Source organism: Rhamphochromis sp. 'chilingali' (genome assembly GCF_963969265.1).
Source record: "Rhamphochromis sp. 'chilingali' genome assembly, chromosome: 18".
NCBI lineage: Eukaryota > Metazoa > Chordata > Actinopteri > Cichliformes > Cichlidae > Rhamphochromis > Rhamphochromis sp. 'chilingali'.
Window position 1 is genome coordinate 17,405,491 of NC_137945.1, and position 24,006 is coordinate 17,429,496.

A 24,006-nucleotide genomic window follows, 5' to 3' on the forward strand; every position below is an offset into this window, starting at 1 on the left:
GGTTTAAACAACATGAAAGCGTGGATCCACCATGCCTTGTATCAAAGGTCCAGGCTGCTGCTAGTGGTGTAATGATGTGGGGGATAATTTCTTGGTACACTTTCTGAGCATTGTTTAAACAGCACATCCTACCCAAGTATCATTGCTGACCACGTCCCTCTACGACCACAGTGTACCCATCGTCTTGTGTTGGCTTCCAGCAGGATAACACACCATGTACAAAGCTCATATCATAAACTGCCTTCTTGAACATGACAATGAGTTTACTGTCCTCGAATCGCTCCCATAGTCACTAGATCTCAATGCAACAGAGCAGCTTTGGGATAGTGAAGCAGCAGATTCACAGCTACAGTGTGACGACATGAGGTCAACGTGGACCAAAATGTCTGAGGAATCTTTCCAGTACCTTGTTGAATATATGCTATGAAGAATATGAAGGCAAAAAGGGGTCGTAACCCAGTAGCAGCAAGTTGTACCTCTAAAAAGAGCTCGAGTGGGCCTACTGGTTTCACAGTTTGCCAGTATCGACGTGATTATTAACTGGTGTAAAACTCAAGCATTTGTCAACAACGGGTTTTATTATTCAAATTGTAACTGCAACAGGCATGTATCAAAAAGGTCAATACAGCAAAGCCTTTACAAAATCTGGCTTGACACTGAAGTCTTCCCAAAAAATGGCTGTCGCAACAAATTGTAAACAGTTTTTGTCAACAGTCTTACAGCACTTAACAGCAAAATACAAATCAGCTAAAGTAAGAAAAAAAGCACCTGTTATCTTTCAAAATGTATAAACACAAACACAACTTGTGGCACTATACAGAATCAAAGTAGACAAACCAAACACGAAGAAATGGAATGTTCAAATTCACTCGACAATTTTGTTTCCGCACAAAAGAAGAAGAAAAGAAAAGATAGCTGGAGTTGTTCCTCGCAACAAAAAGGCAAAGGGATCGGACAGTGCATCAAAAGACAAGCACGCCATGCAGTTGATGGGAACAGGAGTTGGTTTGGTCACTTAGCATAGTTTGTGCATAGTTGTAAGGCATCAGTCGAGCAGTCCTTTAGGTTTCATGTGGCTGTGAGACATTCTGAGGAGAGGGAGACTCCTTAGTTAGATCCTAACCACCCAATAATAATAATAATAAAAACTTGCATTATCCTCCTCCCCTTTTACAAAAAAGAAATAAATTTTTAAAACAAAAAAAAACAAAAAAACGTCTGCAAACCCTGAGCAAGTCGAGTTGCGTGGAGTTGACTTCCAGGTGAGATGCATGTGCGGTGACTAACCACCCTCCAGTCTGGCAGGGAAGGTTCCCACCCACCCTCACCCCACTGCCCCAAGTTTAACCAGGACTGGATGATGTGGAAACATCAGAAAGAGACTATTTCCTATAATACCTTCACAGGATGTCTTGGAAACAAAGCTGCTCATCGAACGCCGCTGTTATTCGGGAGTGCAGGAACACATGGTAGAACAGGTGGAGTCATTTATGGCATCTGGTGTGTCTGAATAAGGTTCTGCTCATGGCTTTGACAGGGGGTGGGGGGTGGGGGGTGGGGGTAACAGTTCAAAATGAGTGGTTTCTTCACATCTGTGCTTCGAAGGCAAATGTGGGGCCGACGTGATTCGTTTCAGTTCGACGGAAAGATACAAAACAAACAAGACGCGTAAACAGTCTTCGTAGAGGCAGCAAAAGGACTGGGCTTGTCACATTTTTTTTTTTCTGTTGTTTTTTTTTTTTACATGAGGAAGAATCTTCAATACCAATGCAACAACGGCATTACTCCAAAGTCTTTGAAAGGTCTGAACACTCCAGTTGTCTCAGTCAATACAGTTCAGATCATTCTTCAAATCTTTGTTTTCAAATGGCACTTAAAAAAAATACCAGAAAAAAGGTCTTCTTCAGTTCTTATACTGCTTTCCCCTTAAAGTTCACAAACTTCAAAAAAAAAAAAAAAAAAAAGGTGGTGCGTTCAGTCAGTAATGCCAAAACTACAGAGGACAAATAAATAAAGCAAATAAAAAGAAAAAATACAGCAGTAGCCAAATGAGGTATCTATGTATTGCTCTATGCCAAAAAAAAGAGGAATTAAAATTAAATAAATTAAGTAAAATCAGTGGTTTATCAAGATGGGAGGCCAAAGCAACAAAACATAAACTAGGTGTTCGGAACGGGTGGGGCAGCGGCATGGCCGCAAACCGCTGGGTGCCCCACCCGACCCCCTCAGTGTATTGTGAGGCCCTGAGGCCCCCAGGGGTCACGAGGTTGAGGTGAAATGGCACAGAAGGAGTGTGTCAGGATTCTCTGCTTCCCTGAGGTATTTCTTTGGAGCTGGTTCCTCCTGCGGTCGTAGCTGTGCTGCCGTCACTCGGCGCGGTGGCAGCGTCTCCTGTGTCTGCGCAGGCCGTGCTGGGCTCTGCCTCCTCGGAGACCGGAGCCGGCTCCTGCTGTAAGCCTCCCCAGCTGGCTTTGTTTAGCCCCATGTGACCCAGCATGGTCTGGGACAGACGTGTGTCACAGAAACGGGCCCACTCTGCAAACAGCGGCTCAGCCACATATGTCATAAAGCCTGAGGGAGGAGAAAGGGCGGCAGGTGCTGATTAGGACGAGTATTTGCATTACACACAAACCATTGATAACGGGGGAATAAAAACAGAGCCAAAATCCTTGCCTATTTGAATGTTGCCGACTGTGTTCATCTCTCTGTCGCAAAGTGGGCTGACTTCAAGTTTGTGCTTCTTCTCAATGTCTCCTGCAAGAGTGTAACAAAGACTTTAATAAACAAGAAGAAAGAAAGGACCTCCAATCTGGAGAAGAAAGAGCAAAACAAATAAGGGAAAAATATGGACAGATAACCTTGTTGGAAGAACTCCTCTGTCACTTTCTCACTCCACTGTTTGCTCAGCTCCCATGGTCTGCAGGGGTTACAGATATCTGCACACTTCAGGGCCATCTGCATTGGAAAAGCAAAGATAAATATGAACCTGCTGTTTGCTGAGATGCAGGAGCTTTTTTTTAAACCAACACTGACCTGCAGGACGAAATGACGATGGCTGGCGGTGCTCATGCACAGGTTCTCCTGGTCCAGGTGCAAGCGAAACCTGGACAGGTAGTCATTCTGCCTGCTGATGTCCGTGGCCAAGATTAAGGAACCCAAATCCCTCTCCATGTTCAGCCTGAGGTATTACAAAGCATGTTTGTTTAAGAAAACACATTTTAAAGCAAAGAGCAGTCTTATGAAAGAACTCCGTTTCTGCACAGCCTTGTAAGTGGCACAGTTTGAGTTCTCTTTGTGTTTCTCAGTGTCAGACTGACCTGTCCTCAGCAGGCAAATGGGAGAACAGCCCAGTCTCTCTGAGCAGACCCACTGCTGACTTCCAGTGGTGGTTTTCCAGAACTGAGGTATTCTAGGTGAGAAATTGTGTGTGCACGTTAATTTAATACATCGTACAACATCCTTCACTGAAGTCTTCTAATAAGTTAGGCAGGCTAAAGAGTGACTGCTTTGTTGCCTTACTCTATAGAGTGTGGCAAGATAGTGGTCAGTCTTGATGAGGAAAGGCTGGTTGACCCCAGGATGGTCCAGGTCATGGGTGGCAGCTGCTAAGAGTCCCAGTAAGATGTCTTTGGAGGTCAGAGACTTGGCAAGCTGCACAAAAAATAATGCAAGAAGGGTTTAAAATACAAGAATGCCTTCTCCGAAGAACTCTCAGCTCTGCAAATAGCATACTTTTATTCAAAATCTGTCTGTAAGAGCACTTATTTGGATGCATTATCAAACGCACATCTTAATGGTAGCATTCACTGGTTAGACTGAAAGAAGCTGATGAGGAAAGCCTGTACTGTGAGTTGAATACTGTTGAAGCAAGAAACCTTGGCTATGCAAGATTTTTTTTTAAGAAGACCTTGTTGTGGCTAGCAAAGGACTGGGTGAGAGTTAGCTACTTAAACCCAAAAGAGCTCAAGTGTTTTGTCTCACCATGGGCTCTCGCAGGTAGCAGTACATGGCCTGTGTGACATCTGCAGCATGGACAGCGTTGTGGTACGGGTTGTCACTGTGGTAGTCCTCCTGAACCATGACCAAAAACCTCCAGAGTTTGACCATGTCCAGCTGGAAGAGCTCCACCAGCCCATACTGGTTCAGCAGGTGGAAAGTCAGGGTGATCAGGCTGTTTCCTGAGCAAGAAATCAAATCAGAATGATCACTCTGCATTCATCCCTTAAGTTCACCTATAAAAGCTGCAACTGAATGCTGCTGAACTCAACAATAATCACTTCTATTGCCAGTCTTTTTTTATGGATGCATCCATCTTTCCTAATTCTGCCTCCACTACACCACCTCCTCCTTCTCGGTCTAATTTTTAATAGTTGTGATTCTCACCACTGCAATCCTTAACTCCTGCTTTTGAAGTTTAACTCGGGTCAAGTCAGAGACGGGTCAAGAACATGTCTTAAAGCTGTTTTGATGATTGGATTGAGGTTACCTCAATTATACAGTGCAGGATGTGCAATTATATACATGATAAGATTCCTTTTCATCCTCATTACGAGAGTCGCACTTAGTGGTTCAAAAATAAGAGAATGTAGAAAAAACGAATTACTTTTGTTTACCACTGACTTCCTGAACTCCACTGCTGCAGTCTGGCTTTCACACAGACCAGCTGCCCCCCCCCCCAAAAAAAAGGAGTATGATGAAAATACAAAGCACAATCTCTGAGGCTCCTTTCACACGTCAGCTTAAGAGAGTTGGAATATTTTCCCCCGTTATCCTTTCTCGCATGTCGTACACAGCAGGAAATTGTCTGCTTCAGACATGCTCTCACTACAGGAAGTACTCCTGGTGGTTTGAGCGAGGGATCTTACTGGACGCAGAGGGGAGGAGGCAGCGCACAATACGCCAGAGTATTAGCTGCGCTATTTGCACACTGGTGCAATCAGACATCACATGGACACTGTACTATGCAGCACGCAGATGAAAAGACCTGCTAATGGAGAAATGACTGACATTTCTCCCACGCACCACTGCCGAGTGCTGGAGTATGGACAGCGCACCAGTCTGTGAGGTTTAGAGAAATTTAGGGCTACAGTGCATGTGTGAAAACAGCTTATGGAAAAATATTCTTGAGGATTTTAGAGGTTACAGGAGTACACACAGAAAGGAGGAGGGGCTAATTCAGAAGAGTATGCACTTCTATCCTATTACACAGATAAATAAATATAGGGCCTCCACACCAATACACTTAAAATAATTTGAGTTAAGTTTAATACAAATCTAAATAATACAGCACTGTATATTCATTTTCTGTCAAGCCTGGGCTTTGCTTAGACATAAAACAGCTGATGTATATTTAAAGTAAAACAGTGACATAGCTGCAGAGCTAATCCTAAAACTGTGCCAGGTATCAGATAGATGGCACCAGCGCCAACACTTTAAATCTCAACCAGAGGTCAGGATTCACCAGTCAGTGTGCACGACAATCAGCCACAACATTAAAACCGCCGACAGGTGGAGTGAATATTGATCATTTTGTTACAACACCTTTAGTGCTCTCATTCATGCGGGTGTTACTTTGATAAATGCCACTCGTGAAACATTGTTTCAGAGTCAGAACACGCACACCTTTTCTTCTTTTTACTTGGTCCCTTTAAGGATAGCCACTGAGGATCATCTGCCTCCATCTTACTCTATCCATATCTATCCTCATGTGTCACACCAAACCTCTGCAGGTCCTCCTTCACTGCATCTGTGGTCTCAGTCTTTTCCTCCTGCCAGGTTGCTTCTTTTTCGTCCGACTGTCACAAAATCCTTTTTCAGTATATCCATCATCCCTTCTATTTGCATGTCCAAACAATCTCAGACTTCCCTCTCTAACTTTGTATCCAAACTGCTCAATCTGATCTGAAATCTGCCTCATTCCCAACAGAAGCATTTTCAGCTCTGCCACCTCCTGCTCGGTCTCCTGTCTTTTTGTCATCCACCTTCACTCTAGTTCTTGGCCTCTAAAGTCACGCAAATTTTGTAATCAGACTGCAAGCGTGAGGCTCCATGTGGATGTAGAGTGGCCATTACATTGCAACAACAGCGCACGCGCGACATTGTGCCGTCTGTGTCCACAACAGAGTAAAATCTTCACTTTGCACGTCTTGTGTCCGTTCCCTGATGGCTGTTTTTGGGTCACAAGGTAGGAACTGTGGTTTTAACGTTGTGGCTGATTGATGTCAGTTAAGGCATCATGGCATTTAGAACAACGTCTCAGAAGTCCTACAGATTATATTTTACCTACCATTTGTCAACCTATCGAAGAGGAAAATGTCAAAATTCCAATTCCCGACTTTTTCCAGCATGCACTACGATAGAGAAAAGAGAGAGTTTTACGTGAGGTTTGGAAAAAATAAATTATAAAAAGAAAATGTGCACTTCTGTTTTATTGTGGTGCCAAATATTACAAATAGTCCCATACTCTAGCCTGTCCAGTGTAATCTTCATCGAGGATGTGGAGGGGTATCTGCTGGGGGACTCCTCGCAGCAGACGGGATGAATGCAGGTATCTCTGGAAGCTGAGCAGCCTGTGGACCCGCCTTTCAGGATCATAGCTGGCCGACGTGGAGCCGCAGCCCAGCCGTGCTGCGCACACAAACACACAGACGCACACGATATTTTACAAAGGATACAACATCTAAAACAGACGACAACGTTGGGGCATGTTCATTTCTAAACCTCGTTAGGCCCGGAGAATTACTTGGCTCGGACAAGCTTGGTGGGGATCTGACACCAACACAGCAATACACAAACAGTTGCTGCTGACACAGCCGCCCACTCATAAGCCTTTCGTCTGGGATCACACAGCAGACATGCTTTGTCAGTGGTCTCTCTCCCTCCCTCTCTCTCACACACGCACACACCCCACAAAAGGCACTGTGTCTGAGTAAACTGTCGCTGCAATCCAGAAACACGTCAGCGTGAGGTAGGATTAATCTTGGGTCAAAAATGTCAACAAGTACACTCAAACGTTTTCATTGAAAAATGAAAGTGGTGCTTTATCGTGCACCTGTAAGCCTCAAACAAGGTTTATAGTAAGGCACACCTCAGAGACAAGAACACAGGCGTCTTTCAGTCACGCAGGACAGGACTAGTCTGTGACTCCTACCGGGGAGGCTGGTTTTTTTAGTCAAGATGCTCAGGCTGTACTCACTGTGAAGCGTTCGGAAGTCGATGCACAGGTACGGGTGGGAGCTTCTACGTTCCGGTTCAAATCCAACCTGACTTCTCACTCTCACATCTCCTAGAAGAAATCAACACTTATTTCCTCAAGATTCATACAGCGTGAAAAGAAGTCCAGAAGTGCATCCAATTAGTAATCTTTTGGCGCTATATCCTGGAGTTTATCTTGCTTTAGTGACACAAAGATGGGCTTTACCACATGACAATGTAGTAAATCTTCTTTCATTTGGATTTTTAAGAAGCTGAAACTTACTCTGGTTTTCTGGCAACATCCAAAGACAGAGCAAATATTTATATCTTACTAGTTGCTATTTTTGCGATTTCTGTTATTATAAACTGTTATTTCTCCCCGTGTTTCTTGCTACCTGCCCTTTTTAGTAGCTTGTGCTTAAATTGCTTTAATGTCAAACACTTTTACTTCACTGTCATAGCCTCATAGCACTGAATCCTAACAAAATAATCAACAAAATCTTTCAAATTTGCTTTTTTCTAGAAAACCTACAGAAAACCATTTATTATACCTCAGAGTGTTGACAGAAAACCTACCCCACCCCCTCCCCAATCATGTCTCAGCTTTTCTAAACAAGGAAATAATCCTTCTTATGTGAAGCTTTGGAACTAAATCATGACGTGTGACAGGACGCTGTGGTAAAACCCATCATCTCTGTACTCCCCAGCAAGCTAAAACAAGCAAGAGATTGTGGAAAATACTATTTGACCAAGACCCAGTGTGGACTATCCATGTGCGGGCACAGTCACACACAAGCACACACTCCCATGTTCCAGAAGAGGAAACTCAACGGACAGACAAGTCAAACAGCTGAGCATGCAATGCCATGTCTGCTCTACTATTAGTACTCCGAGCCACTGAGAAGGATCTATAGCCGATCTGTGACTGGTTTTAGTAGTCAGGCAGAGAAACAGAGACAGGCTCCAAACTCAGACCTAACAGACGGCGGCCGGCCTGCTTGCTTGCTTGCTTGTAGGCTGCAGTCGAGAGCAGTGAGAGCACAGTGAGGTGACAGGATGGTGCTATGACTGATGCAGCAAATGCTAGTGTGTTGTTCCAGGCAACACTGTATGTACAGCAAGACTCTATACTGCAGTATACTGATTAAAGGTGAGATGGTATGCTTCCAGCATAGCACTTAAATTGTGTCACGTGTGCATCAGTTTATCAACAACAACAACAAAAAAAAAAAGCAGTCACACCAGTGTGTTCCCACAACCACCTTGTTACTTACTTGCAAACAGCTGTTTGAATACTACACAAGTTCCTATCAAAATACCAAAAACTAAGAATTACTATTCACGGCATAGCGGCGCTAAACATTACTTTGAAAAGCTATTCATGAATGTTTAGTTTCGATTGCACAATATGAATTCTGCAAAAATAAACAAAAAAACACCACAATTCATGCACTTTTAGGCAGTCGTCATATGCCCATATGTATGCACATCTGTCACATCTGCAGATGCAAACACACGTGCTCGGGCCCAGAGCGCGTCTGTCTGCGCGAGTTTGCGTGATTAGTGCGTTTTGAGTGTCAAAGGGTCCACGTCTCCCTATGGTGCATTAGTGCTGGAGCTCTGGGGTGAATGTAGGTCATGTCATTATAACTGATGAGGCAAAAGCTCTGAGTCCTGCTATTTGAAAGCACATCAGCATTAACTTGGCAGACTGAACCCAGGACCAGGCCAGCACCCGTCTGCATTAGCGTGCCTCTCCTTACACTTAATTTAATCTGAAAATCTACACACACAGATGCTTTATGCCTGTGACATATGAGACTGCCATCATACTTAGCTAAGTAAAATGATTAAAAAGCTAAAGCTCCTTCACTCAGCTCAATGAAATGCTGTTATTATGACTAGACTAGGCAGCAGTCGACTCATGATCGTGCTGGAAAGAAACAAAGTATGACAATAATATGTTGTTTTTGGTTTTTTTCACATTTTTTTTTCACGCTGAACTGCGTCTAATACTGATAGCTCCCTGCCCGCTCACTACATTTCATAGCAGCAATCTAAAATATCCAAGAAGAATACAGACAGGATAACACTTCAAGCAATTCTACTCTTCTTCTTTGCTGCTACCTCCCAGCCAACAAGTATGATATGAGGTGCCAAAAGTTCCATGCAAAACAGCATCCTTGTTTAGTACACATACCTCAGGGGTATAACCAGCCTCTAATCGCACCATTATCCCCAGTAACCGTATTGATTACGGAGCTGAACTGGCTGCTTCCTAGATGCATTTGACTCCATCTGCCTGGCAGAGCTATGAACCTTCATCCTCACATCCATTTTCTAAGCTGCTTATCACTGAGTGCGAATGGACATGCACGAATGCACGCATATGTACACAAAAAAATAACCTCAGCCAAAGATGCTTTAGTTTATTTACAGTTAAAATAAAAACCGTATGCTCATCACATATCAGATTGAACTTTTAAGACTGAAGACTACCGATACACATGCATGCACGCACACACACACACACACACCCTGAACCCTATCGTGACTTAAAAGATTAAAAAAGGCCAGGGATTGAAAGGATTCTGGACATGCCCTTAAATGCGCATCTCAGTGCTTTTATTTTAGACGATCACAGAGAAGGTAAACCTTCCGAGGTCTCGAAGTAGTGTGACTGTGTCTCTACTGTGTGTATGTAGAAAGAGCAGGTTAACACTTACCTAGCATACGAATATACAGCGCTGTCTGGTCAGAGCTGTCGTAGGAGATGGCCCCTCGTCTCTGAGCAGGAGAAAAAAAAACAGAAGAAACGAAAAGAAAACATCAGCTATTGTTCAACCGATACAGTGCAACGCAATTACAAATACTGCCGAACAACAAAGAGGTCCCGCCTGTCCAAAACCATGTGTGAAATATAACAGTCCCTGATCACCAATAAAGACCAGTGGTGCTCGAAACATCACTTCTTTTTATTGGTTCAATAAATAATTGTAAACCTGAGCCCTGCAGCTGTTTTCTTACTATAACAATCACAGTGCAACAACAGGCGCACCCCAAAACACTTCTTCTGAAACATGTGCCTTATTATTTTTATTTTTTTTTACATTTTAATGCATATGCAGGACTTGATAAGAGGAGGGTGGTGTAATGCTTCTGCTGCAGGTTCTAATCTCCAGTGTGTACTCTGTATACTCTGGTGTTATACTGATAAACATGCTCTAGCACCGTGTCATCAGCCTGATTCGGCACTGCTATCAGGCATGTGAGAAACACATGTGCTATTTGGGGACACACGCACACACAGACACCAATAGTATTTTTTTGATGTGTGAGGTTCTTATGCAACTTAAAGATTTGCCTCAAAGCATAGTTTGAAAATGCAGAAGTATTAAAAGTATAGATATATTTTCTAAAGTTATTTATTCTGATGTCAGCACGTGAATGCACTTTGATTTAGTAAAAGTGACTATGGTGGAATTGACAGCTTGTACAGATGTGACGGACCAGCTTGCAACAAGTCAACTTATCAGCTTAAGAGTCTAAACTCAGAGCTTCTGGCAGCTGCTTCATAAAAGACTTTTTTTGCTTTGTCTTCTTAAAAGCAGTTACAGGAAGTGTTTAGTGGCCATCTGCTAACTGTTTATTCAATAAAGTCTGAGCTAAATCTAGATTTGGACATTTAATTTAGACTTTTTATTCCATGTCAGAGTGTGCCAAGGAAAAATAAAATGATGAAAAACCTTTTCAATGCAAGACAAAAGCAGAGGGAGCATTATGCGTAAATAACATTAAACAACACTCAGTCCTTTCTAAATAGTACCCCTGTGTTAGGATTCGGTCTATGCCTTCCATAATCCAAAAAGCACACTTTAAAGCAGTGGACTAAGACAGGCCACAACCAGACTTGCACTATGATGAATAAATCTTTAACGTGCATTGAACGACGCCCATTCGTTTACTTAACCGTCATTCAGTTCAGGATGGAGCCTATCCCAGCTGTCAACGAGCAAGCATTGTGATACACCCTGAACAGGTTGCCAGTCCATCACAAGAGGCAAACAACCAATCGCACCCACATTCACACCTACAGCCAGTTCAGAATCCCCAGTTAACCAAACGTGAGTATCTTAGGACTGTGGGAGGAAGCAGGAGGACTCGGGGGAGATCCCACACAAACACAGATACCCCTCCCCATAAAATAAAAAGCACATCAGGGAACTTTATTCATATTATTGTTCCTTGCACACAGAGACAGAGAAAGAGTTTCATGAAATTTACTGAAATGCAATTTAGTAGCAATTTCAAAAGCAAAATTAACTTCACTGCACAAAACTCTTCTGGAATATCACTTTTACTGCTTACTGTAACCCACGAACATGAAATACCACGTAAATGCTGTAACTTCCTGAAATACTTCTCTCAGTCAACACTGGGTTCAGCATCACATCCAAACAAATCACAATACCATTTCCTGTAAAGTAATGCACTTGACGCATCATGTTTTAAAATATGTAAATACTTCCTCAATATTCGTCAGCAGTGCAGCAAACGGCTTTGGTACGCGGGCTGCAGATACATTTTTAATGCATTGGGGGAAAAAGAAAAGAAGAATAAACCAGGAAATAAACCATTTAGGTTATTCAGGTTTCGAGAGAGGAAGCAAATGAGTTGAAGAAACATTGAAAAATGTTCCAGCAAACCCTGTTTACTTCTTTATCCATGCATCCATCCATTCATCTTAATTGCTTATACAACTTAGGGTTGCAGGAGGTCAGCAGTCTATCCCAGGGTACACTCTGGGCTGGGATAACAATCCATTAGAGGATAAAATTTTTACTTTTATTCTCTGCACAAAAAACAAAATCCAGTCCTAACTAGTATTCCAGTGCATGAAGGCAGCTGCGACAATAGTGTTACTTGCACAGCAGTAGCTGTAGCAGGCACGACTGCCGTAACTACATATTTGCTCTGTTGACAGACAGCTGCCCAAGGCTACAGTAAGGTGCTGGCTCACCTCTCTGTGCACTTTACACATCCTGGCCCCCCTCCAGGTCAACTCTTCACTCACCCTAATGGGGCTACCCTTGTCTAGAGTTACCCCTTTCACAGAGATCCTGCATAACTGGAAGATTACCTCACTGATTGACTCGGTGCCAGACTTACAGCTCTCTACTAGGACAAACTGTTTTTAAAAGGAAGATGTTTTGGTCCACTGACAACCAACCTGTTCACTGTATACAACTCTAAAGAACAAAAGGGCCTTACTGGATCCTTAACCCTCCAGGTTAACACAGGGCACCCTTCACTCAAAGCACTCTAATGAAAAGAGAGCATATTTTTATATAAAGGAAAGTTATAGTAAAAATAGATTTAAAAAGGCAAAACTAGGAAGCTCTGTATTATGGTCCACAACTACAGAGTACAGCAATGGGCTTGATAAATATGTCTAATCTGTGGCCATTTAACGACAGCCGGCAGGTCACACCAAACACAAACGCATGCAAAAACACAAATGCTCTGGCTTGTACACTCATTACCTCATATAATTAGGATTACTGTGAATCTTTCACACACACAGATATACACCTAACAATGTCTGTACTCTAAGCTCATGACAGCCACCAATCCAAAGCTAATATTTTACTGCCTAGCAAACAGCTTGACTCAGGGTGGGTAATGTGCAAAGCTGTATTTTAGTGTCAACAGGCCTCTGTGTTTACACATGGTGCAGTGTTTAGTGTGAGCATTATAGATTGTGGGTATGTTATCCACGGAGCTTGTGTGTGTGTGTGTGTGTGTGTGTGTGTGTGTGTGTGTGTGTGTGTGTGTGTGTGTGTGTGTGTGTGTAAGATGGGGGTTGGAATAGGCTGCAACACGTGTGGGAACTGTATAATGCTGGCTAAGAGTGGGTATGAAGAGTGACCAGCCCTGCTAACACAGCTAGCACCAACAAAACCTTTTGCCTGGCCACACACACACACACACACACACACACACACACACACACACACACACGTCCAGCAGCCAGTTGGCACTTACTGCCATGACCTCCCTTGTACAACAAGTTGGCAAGAGCTGCACTTTGTGTATATCACATTCTCACTGTGAACAGAAGGGAAAGTCAAATTTTACCCTTGAAATGGCCAGCCCACAACACACCCACACACAGAGACACACACACCCTCACATACCCTTGACACGCCTTGCTGCACCAACACACAAAGCCAGACAACCATGGGCCTGTCATGGTCCAACAAGAAGTTAAGTCACTTTTTTAAGCTTTGCGCTTCTGGCATTTATGCTTCACAGCTGTGACTGAGATACGAAGACAGATGCAAGATATCAACTGAAGAACTTGAGCTAAATGTCACATGCACACTTAATTTATTAAACTACTATTAGATTACTATGACCTGGATGACTGAGAACCTACACAGATTTATTAAAGTTTAAAGAACAGTGTTTATTCACTTTAATTAACTACAAAATTGAAATTACAACATATAAAAAGACATCCAGCACTGAGCTTCTTTTTTTTTTTAAATTGGTAATTAAAGTTTTGTTTTATTTCTTACGGTAGTTTGAGGGTTTTTTAGGGCTTTAGAGACTGAAAAAGCATTAGTGCACATTATGCAAACTACAGTGGGGCAAAAAAGTATTTAGTCAGCCACCGATTGTGCAAGTTCCCCCACTTAAAATGATGACAGAGGTCAGTAATTTGCACCAGAGGTACACTTCAACTGTGAGAGACAAATAATGAAAAAAAATCCATGAATTCACATGGTAGGATTTGTAAAGAATTTATTCGTAAATTAGGGTGGAAAATAAGTATTTGGTCACCTCAAACAAGGAAAATCTCTGGCTCTCACAGACCTGTAACGTCTTCCGTAAGAAGCTTTTCTGTCCCCCACTCGTTACCTGTATGAATGGCACCTGTTTGAACTCATCATCTGTATAAAAGACACCTGTCCACAGCCTCAAACAGTCAGACTCCAAACTCCGCCATGGCCAAGACCAAAGAGCTTTCGAAGGACACCAGGAAAAGTATTGTAGACCTGCATCAGACTGGGAAGAGTGAATCTACAATAGGCAAGCAGCTTGGTGTGAAAAAAATCAACTGTGGGAGCAATCATCAGAAAATGGAAGACATACAAGACCACTGATAATCTCCCTCGATCTGGGGCTCCACGCAAGATCTCATCCCGTGGGGTCAAAATGATCATGAGAACGGTGAGCAAAGATCCCAGAACCACACGGGGGGACCTGGTGAATGACCTGCAGAGAGCTGGGACCAAAGTAACAAAGGTCACCATCAGTAACACACTACAACGGCAGGGAATCAAATCCCGCAGTGCCAGACGTGTTCCGCTGCTGAAGCCAGTGCATGTCCAGGCCCGTCTGAAGTTTGCCAGAGAGCACATGGATGATACAGCAGAGGATTGGGAGAATGTCATGTGGTCAGATGAAACCAAAGTAGAACTTTTTGGTATAAACTCAACTCGTCGTGTTTGGAGGAAGAAGAATACTGAGTTGCATCCCAAGAACACCATACCTACTGTGAAGCATGGGGGTGGAAACATCATGCTATGGGGCTGTTTTTCTGCCAAGGGGACAGGACGACTGATCCGTGTTAAGGACAGAATGAATGGGGCCATGTATCGTGAGGTTTTGAGCCAAAGCCTCCTTCCATCAGTGAGAACTTTGAAGATGAAACGAGGCTGGGTCTTCCAACATGACAATGATCCAAAACACACCGCCCGGGCAACAAAGGAGTGGCTCCGTAAGAAGCATTTGAAAGTCCTGGAGTGGCCTAGCCAGTCTCCAGACCTCAACCCCATAGAAAATCTGTGGCGGGAGTTGAAAGTCCGTGTTGCTCGGCGACAGCCCCAAAACATCACTGCTCTCGAGAAGATCTGCATGGAGGAATGGGCCAAAATACCAGCTACTGTGTGTGCAAACCTGGTAAAGACCTATAGTAAACGTTTGACCTCTGTTATTGCCAACAAAGGTTATGTTACAAAGTATTGAGTTGTATTTTTGTTATTGACCAAATACTTATTTTCCACCCTGATTTACGAATAAATTCTTTACAAATCCTACCATGTGAATTCATGGATTTTTTTTCCACATTCTGTCTCTCACAGTTGAAGTGTACCTCTGGTGCAAATTACTGACCTCTGACATCATTTTAGGTGGGGGAACTTGCACAATCGGTGGCTGACTAAATACTTTTTTGCCCCACTGTATATGGTGCACACAAGAAAAACAAGAGGTCTTGATTTTCTTGCACGTAACAATACAAGCCTTAGAGTGGCAGGTAGATACTAGTGAATGCCCTTTTTCATGTCATGACCAAAACTTGCTTGATTTGTTTCCCAATGACTTTAATACAGTTAAAGTTACTCCAAGCTGCTTCGAGCTGTCCTCCAAGAAACTGCAGCTTTACAAACTCTGACTTCACTCTGGAGCAGTGCCAGTTTGCATTTGACCAACAGCCTCAGGGATGAAACAAGGCAGAGCCCAGATTAAAATTTCTTGCAAGTTTCTGTTCCTCTTTAGCATTTTCTTTAAACATTAGGTTAAAGCAAAACAGGGGTGTGATGGGTGAAACGTGACTCACTGGGCTGGAAAGCCATGAAGTCACCATCCAGCCATTTCTGGTGTGTTCAAGATAGTTTTACACAACACTTTTGTACTCTCTCCTGATCACCCCGAGCATTATAGCTACCAAAAACCAGAGATACGTGTGTACAGGATATGCTAATCTTGCCATCTAGATTTTCTAATAACTTGTAATAACTGCAAATGGAGTGAGTAAACACAGTGTGAAGTTGTTAGCTTTGCATAAGGAGGCAAAATGAGGACAGTTACAAGTCCAGATGGCATGTGAGTGAGCAAACATTTACGTTAACAAATCACCACACAAACAACAGGGCTGGCCACACTTTCGGTATATAGACATCTAGTTTAAAGACTAGCTGGCACATGTCAATCACAGAGCCCCTATGAAACAAAACAAATCATTATATTTTAACAGCAAAAAATGAACCCCCTTCTACCCAGTTCCCACTTGCTGTTAAAGAACCTGTAAGTAATGACAGTTGCTCAGGTCCCCAGGCTACTCTTGCCCAAAAACACTGAGGAATGAGAACATGGAAAGTTACGCAAGTCTGCATGTCAAAAGGTAGATTTCATCAGCTAGTATCAGTATTTGGTATCAACGTGGCTGGTTGTTACAGAAGTACATATCACTTCGATCACTGGTCACTTCGTTAGGTTCACTTGCTCAACTACTCAGTAACATAAGTATCTCTTTAGCCAATCACATGGCAGCTAAGCTAAGCTAGCAAAGATGCACCAAAGCCGTTCTTGAGGCACATGTGAGCCTAACATCTTACTAACACGCATGTTGGTTTTTCCCTTTAATTTGCACCAAATCTTCTGAATTATACACTTTATTAAAACTTAAATGAGTAACAATGACTCATTCTGAAGGTTTTTTCAATTTACTTCAACATAGCTTTAAAAATTTAACAAAACTTCTATTGCTTTCAGTGCCTTTAAATGAGTTGCAGTCTGTTGGTTTTTGATTGTAGCAGTCTGACAACAAGCTAGCTTTAGTTCTGTTTGGCGTTTTAACCACTAGGCCTAACAGCGCAACCATTGTTCTCCCTGCAATTCCATCTAAGCTCGTTTACATACAGCTCTGTTTCTTATCTCGGCTTAGCGCCACTGCCTTGGGGCACAACACTCAGGTTTCTGAGGTCAGGACCTAATGTGAAAACTCCTCACTATGTGGCTGACCCCCAGGGCTTCGTTGTTTGTCATTTTCTCACCCGTATAGTTAAACAGACACAAACAAATATCAGAAAACATGCAGTATGATTAATGCATGCAGAATTAACCCAAAAACACTCATTTCAAAACACTCAGAAATTCAAAATCATTGCTCAAAAAGCACTTTCACCAGAGCACCGTGAAAGAGCAGATACAGATGCCTGATGCCCTTTCAATGGCACAATCGAATGAAATATTCTCACACTTCCTGATTTGAAACACAGGCCTAAAACTGGCTTTTACTAGGTTATAAAGATCTTAGAATTTGACTTAAACTGAGGACCTGCCTATTCCAGTAAGCAAGTCAGCTGGGGCCAAGCAAATGAGGAAGCCAGCAGTATTCCAATAAACTGACATATCAAAAAACAAAGCAGTGCACACATAAACCCCACACACACACACACACACACACACACACACACACACATATATGTAAATGCTCGAGATAAAAAGCAGGTGGACGGGTTTTTCATAAACCAAAAGCTTCCTTCTGACTTATGGCCTCTTGCAGCGCTCTGCTGTGTGGGACGCCAAATTCCAGAAACTGAGTGCTAACCTATAAACAAAAGCAGATCTGGAGTGTGTGTGCGCATGTGTGTATAATATATATTTTAGCCACTACATACACTAAAACCCTGGATAGAGTCTACCTGCTGGAAGAGTGTTTTATGAGTACTGTGTCCACTGTTAGTTTTTGCAGCTGCAGTTAGTTTTTGCGAGACGCCCGCTGCTTTGGAGGAGAGGCCTGGGGTGAATTGGACTGATATCTTGGCCAGCAAATGATGACGAGTGTAGCAGTGAGCAGTGTTACAAGGCGGCCTGCCTGTCAAGCAGTCATATATCCACAATCAGTGATTTTTTATTGTTATTTAACTTTTAACTAGTCGCCAAGTGTGTCATAAATTCTTTTTTTTTTTTTTTTTTTTACACCGAGTGCTTAAAAGGGCCTTATATACACACATACTGTAAGTCTACGCTGCACAGGAATTTCATTCATCTCAAACATCATCCCCAGGCTCTAATTGCCTCTCGGGGCCAACTTCATGCCCCGTCCCTCCTTAGAGCCTTCTGAGGAAAACAAACGAAACCCAGGTCACCAACCAGCGCGATCTGTCTGAGGTTTGAAACCAGTAGCACTGAGAAATAGACTCCCTTCCTGTATAGGCTCATACGTCAATAAAGCCACAGTAAATAAGAATAAAAATCAAGCAGCGCTGATGTTGTGGCTGTCGAAGTGCGTAGCCACACTCTCGTGGCCGACAGCACTCGACGCTGCAGCACAAAAACAGATCAGTCACGTGATAAGAGGGGGCCCCTTGCAGAGACAGGGAGGCAAACAGAAAGGGTGAGGAGCGTGTATGGTTGAATGAAGACAGGGTGCAATATTTGGCTCCTCTTTATTAATCAGCGGGTTAATAAACACCCGCAATCCCCCGCCTTCTTATCGGCAAGCAGCACAGTGCATTCCAGCTCAACTGTGTGAATTCAGCGTGAAAAGTTTTGGCGGCGCAGGGGTTAAATGTTTTTGTGAAAGGTTGTGAAACACCAGGCTCAGAGTCTGAACGGCTCCTTCAGCATTCTTACCACATCCTGAAACGACGTCAATCTGATGGCACTGCACAGGAGGAAAAAAAAAAAACAAACAAAAAAAACCTTATCGGTTCAGTTAAAATCAACAAAGTAACTCCCACAAAAAAAAAAAAAAAAAAAAAAAAAAAAAAAAAAAAAAGCACGGCACTGTATTCCCTTATCGACCTCTCCACAGAAACACCCACAGCAGCAATGAAACAAGCAGTGCCAGCCTCCACCCTTATGCACGGGCTTCTCATCATCATCATCATCATCATCATCATCTCCTCTTGTGCGTAAACATCTCAAATGAGGAGCCAATCTCGGGTCAGCAGCCACTACAGCACTGATGATATCTCTCACTGTGATATGACGAACTGATAGCAGATCAGTTCTCCCAGTCTAAAGCTGCGTTCCTCCCTTTATCACCAAAAATCATCGCACTGCTCAGGCTTCATCAATACTCCGTATTTGTTTATTGACCCCCTTTTATCTCTGCAGGATCTTTCTTTCTGAAAGTTTAAAGCCTTATCGCAACCGTGTGACCGTGCGTTACTGGCAGCAGCTCACGACAGCCAAACAAAAAGATGAGAAACTCTCGTTCCCACCCTGTGCATCATCTCTTAATATGAGATGTATGTAATAACACAAGTAACATACTGTCAAGCTGTGTGCAAATGCATTTGTGCTTTGTAGTTTAGATGAGAACCACATGACTCTTTGCAGCGTCCTCCTCTTGGTCCTTTCATTTTGCATCAACCTAATCTGACTTATTCGTGTCTTTGGTTCTCTCTTTTTCCAAGAGAAGCCAATGCGACGCCATATTCCAGGAAAATTCTAATTCATCTTTCACCCCACTTTTGGGATTTGATCAACTTACAACACCCATTGTGCTAAAGACAATGGAGGCATTGTAATGGATAAATGGGCCCCGTTTATTTAATGCCGTTGCTGTTTTCAACGCCTCTTCAACGGCATATTTACACCCAATCATAACAATTCCACAGTCACAGAGTGACATATTCTTCAGAGACTCCGACCCTACTCTTTCGTCCACTGTTTACGAGAGGAAATGTCTTCATCGGCGAGGGAAGGGGAGGGGTGCATCGGAGAAAGAAAAAGAGGGAGCTTGTGAGCGAGCGGAACAAGATAGCCAGAGAAAAGAAAAGGGACTGAGACTTCGACCATCTGTGAGCCTGGCAGCAAGCCAAACCACTGCCCACAGAGCTGAGGCCCATGCCTAACTGCCTCTTTCTGCAATGGTAGTCCAGCCCCGCTTCCACAAACAACAGGCCTGTGGAACCACACACAAAAACACAGCAGCCACCAAGGACAAATGCACCCTTATGGTCATAAATAGGGCCCAAAAAACAATATTTGTAGAAGTGTAATTGCTTGGTGACAAAGGCTGAGTGACACTGCCGTATGCAAGCAGGTTCACCAATTCTGCCGATGTTCACAAGGGATAAAGACAAATGACTACAACGTAGGCTGGTCTCAATGTTGTCTGCAGTGTTTGTAAGCCTTCTCCAGTCCAGTTTCATGGGAAATGATTTTAACACTAAACAGTGCACTTTTTATGACAAAGAAGCAAAGGCTGTGAGATCAACGTGAGCAGGAGACAGAACGGCTTCATGGATTCTGTTTGTACATAAAAGGAACAATGCAGCATTATACTTATATTGATTTCCTTATAAGGATTTAGGATTTCCCCCAAGGAATCCTCCTTTGGACTATGGTCCAGAAACCACCATTGTGCAAGGACAGTTTGAGGATGTTGAATTGGTTTTATGAAAAGCCTCCTGACTGACTCAGAGAGAGATGTTTGCACAGTGTGTTCAGAGAGTGTTATTGAGTGACCACATGGTCCAGCCAACTTATCCAAGATTGCATGATATTGGTCACCAAAGGACAAACACTAATGACCCAGTGAGAAAAAAAAAGAAAAAGAGTGCTGACAACAGGCCTATGAATCGGTCTTTGAAGGGGCTGCCTGTGAGGATGGATGTAGGCTCAAAGCAGAGACACACATGGGTGGATATGTGGAGCAGGGTCCTGTACAAAGAACTAATGGATGGCCCATTGAAGAGGACGCTCACGTAGTCATAGACAGTTGCTTAATGCTCAGTTAATGGGCTGAGAGGTGCCGTGCAACACCGTGGGAGTTTCTGTTCACAAGCAACTAGCAGGATGTGACCCCAACGGCACGAGAATACACCCCGCTGCTACTTTTGTCAAGAAACACTGAATCAATAGTAACGATGCTTCCCTTTTTAAAAGGAGCGACACCGTGGAGAAGGGACTTCATTGACTGGTGTTGTGAGCTGGCATCGCAGGCACATGCCTTGATTAAACTAGTGCGCTGGACAAAGGCCAAAGAGATGGTACCATTACCTCAGACACGTGCTCAAATGTGGTTCAGCGATTGGCTAATGTATTCAAAATGCACTGTGCTGCCTGCCAGTGTCTGTGTGTACATGGCAGTCAAGCAGAACATGACCCCTGCTGCCCTACACACACACACACACACACACACACACACACACACACACACACACACACACACACACACACACACACACACACACACACACACACACACACACACACACACACACACACACACAGGCTGTTTTGAGAAGCAAGAGGAATAAACAAAGGTAGGCTCACCAGAGGGACATTTTCAAGAATTCAACACTCTGAGAAAGTAGGAAGTTCAAGCATGACTCAATGATTTAAGCGCTCCTCCCAGCATGTTAACATAAATAACTGTGTGGCACGTTCCCTCTGACTCCCAGGAGTGAGCTGGTACACCTCAGCATCATGGTTCTGAGGAAGGCTACAAAGTTTAAGCTGAAGAGGCCTTTATCAGGGGGAAACATACACAAATGTAAAGTTGGCTTTGGGTGATGACTTGGTGTGTGTCTTAGGCTCTTGAAGATAAGAATATACAGTATGCCTCTGGTGGAGAGCTCTCGCAGTGTGTGTGTGTGTGTGTGTGTGTGTGTGTGTGTGTGTGTGTGTGTGTGTGTGTGTGTGTGTGTGTGTGTGTGTGTGTGTGTGTGTGAGAGTGAGTGAGAGAAATGGGGCCTAAATATCCAGCAACCACCTGCAAGATTCCTGTGGATTATTTATATGGTTTCTGAAAATGATGTGGGTTTTAAGACGCATGTGCCCCCCCCCTCCCCCAAAAAATAAATAAAAATAAAATAAAATAATCGAGCCCACTGTGATCAGATGATAGGAAATGATACGTGTTTTACCTGTGACAGCTGTCTTGGATCAGGAGCCCCGAAGAGAGAAGAGCTGGAGCTGAAACTAATGGCTCCCCTTCGGCTGAGGACATGCTTGGGAACCGGCCTGTCTAGAGGCAAAACCGGCAGCTGATAACATACTTCCATTGAATAGTCAGGGCTGAATCCGGATCAAAAATATAGGAAAAAAAATGAAATATTTAATGGGAAAAAAGACAGCAGATGCAATGCGGAAAAAAGCAGATGAGTGATTAACTAGAAAATCTGCCGGGGCAAGAAATAAAAGAAAAAGAAAAAAAAATCTTTCACTATTGTGGAAACGATCTGATATCGAGCTGCAAAGTATTTCTGTTCATCATGAGCGACTTAAAACTTGTGCAGATCGCCTTCATTGATGCTGTGTCTCATCTACCTCCAGTTTTACCCCCTTTGGTGTCATTCTGTCAGATTTAAAAAATAATGATAACAGTAATAAATCATGCTGCTGTTGCATTTGCCTCTTTCCTTCTCATTTTACTCAAATCCGGGCCCACGGACGACGAGACCTTCTTGCCATTTTCTGGGTCTTTATGAAATTGCTTCCTCATTTTCAAAGCAGAAAAAACCGCCCGCTCGCTCGGCTTTCGTGGCGCTCGCAGATCCGCATATCACGTATCCCGGCGTGTAAACAAAAGGCACGACCACTTCCAAAAAATGTCATCAACATATCATGTTGTATGCTACGCCGGCGGACGAAGTGAGGCAGCTCCAGGATGTGAGAGCTCGTCGGTCGTTGGCCCGGAGGACGAGGAGGAGGTGGAGGAGAAGGAGGAAGGGGGGGAGGCTTTCTCTCATTCACACTTTATACCGCCGGCGAGATTTTATCAACACGTAGGGCTTCTCCGTCTTTTTATCTGGAGCTGCATGATGAAGGAGCAATTGTCTAAATTCGCCGCTGACCGTAAAGCACTAAGTGTCTGGCTCAGAGAGGGGAACCCCGATGCTCATTTCACTCACTGCGACTCCGCTGGGTGTAAAGGAAACGTAGCGACGCGCACTGCAAATCTGGCAACCCTCTCAAAAAATAATAATAATAAAAAACAAAAAAAATTAATACCCTACGCGGCGTTTTTTTTTTTCACTACGACTACCTACCTATCGTCCTACACATTAGCCTACTTTACGCTTTAAGAGCGCACACCACCTGCCAGAGATGGTGCTGTTGGAGCGAGCAGAGGGGAAAAAAACCGCCCTTGTTTTAGCTCGACCAATGGTGTGAAAGCAGCTGCTCCAAGCTACACGTCGATTGGACAGTGACGCTTAGACGGTATAGAAGGACAGCTATGATTAGCTGTGAGGCCAGGGCAATCCCAAGACCTATATGAGCAGTCGTTTGCAGACGGCGTGGACTTTCTCAAGGGTATTCCTCCACAACGGGGCTTGCCCTGCAGCGGTCGACATCATTGCCTGTGATTACCTTCCTCTCATGAGTCATACTACTCTGGAGCTGAGACTTACCGGGAGTTTAAAATGCAGCCTAAGAACAGCTGCAAAACCTTCATCTTTTGTTAAAGAGTGGCCATATATGAGTGCATGTGTTGACTGCGAGACAAAAGGAAATTCAGTACAAAAGGATGACTTTGAGTTGAGTGTTTTACTGTCCGCGTGCATTGTTTGGACCTTCCGTCTACCCCAGATATCTCTAACACACTTGGCAATTCATTATCTTTCACTATACAGTGTAGCTGCAATTACTCAAATCAACCCCTAAGTGAAAAATTACTACATTCACATTTTCACTCGAGGTTTCTCCGCCATGCCCGTGTGCTCGGGGACAATGGGTGTGCCATGGTAACAGCCAGGCCCAGTGCCAGTGTATGTATAATCCCCTCCATCCCCCATTTTCACGCTCCTGAATGGTCTGAATGCAGTTCCCCACAGCCGTACCCCCCACAAAGAGAGGTCCTGGCATCTTTTCCAGGCAACTAAGGCAACACTGCAAAAACACAACAACAAATGTGTCATAGACAGTAGCAGGAGACGACGGAGTACCAGAATACCTAACTCAAGCACAGCTATCCCATTATCTAAGGGTTGGGGTTTTATTTTCAGATCATTTCCTTTGTGTTTAACACTACTAAAGGAAACTATAGGGCTCAGTAGCAAT

The 24,006-nt window shown here is 43.5% G+C and overlaps 1 protein-coding gene across 5 annotated transcripts; it reads right to left on the bottom strand.

Moving 5' to 3' along the window:
• Positions 1–565: 565 nt before the first annotated feature.
• On the bottom strand, positions 566–23,061 carry pde7a (phosphodiesterase 7A). Of its 5 annotated transcripts, none has more exons than XM_080865997.1 (13): positions 21,870–23,061; positions 9,921–9,981; positions 8,469–8,501; positions 7,196–7,282; positions 6,464–6,627; positions 6,287–6,350; positions 3,982–4,178; positions 3,520–3,651; positions 3,318–3,409; positions 3,034–3,178; positions 2,859–2,955; positions 2,674–2,754; positions 566–2,571 (listed from the first exon to the last, which is right to left on the bottom strand). In XM_080865997.1, exons 1-13 carry the CDS (start codon positions 22,005–22,007, stop codon positions 2,297–2,299), a joined length of 1,566 nt encoding a protein of 521 aa, XP_080722123.1. In that variant the 5' UTR covers positions 22,008–23,061; the 3' UTR covers positions 566–2,296. The 5 variants fall into 5 exon arrangements, with proteins under 5 accessions (XP_080722123.1, XP_080722122.1, XP_080722125.1 ...); XM_080865996.1 differs by having other exon boundaries at positions 7,196–7,285; XM_080865999.1 differs by lacking the exon at positions 8,469–8,501 and having other exon boundaries at positions 21,870–23,060.
• Positions 23,062–24,006: the final 945 nt, after the last annotated feature.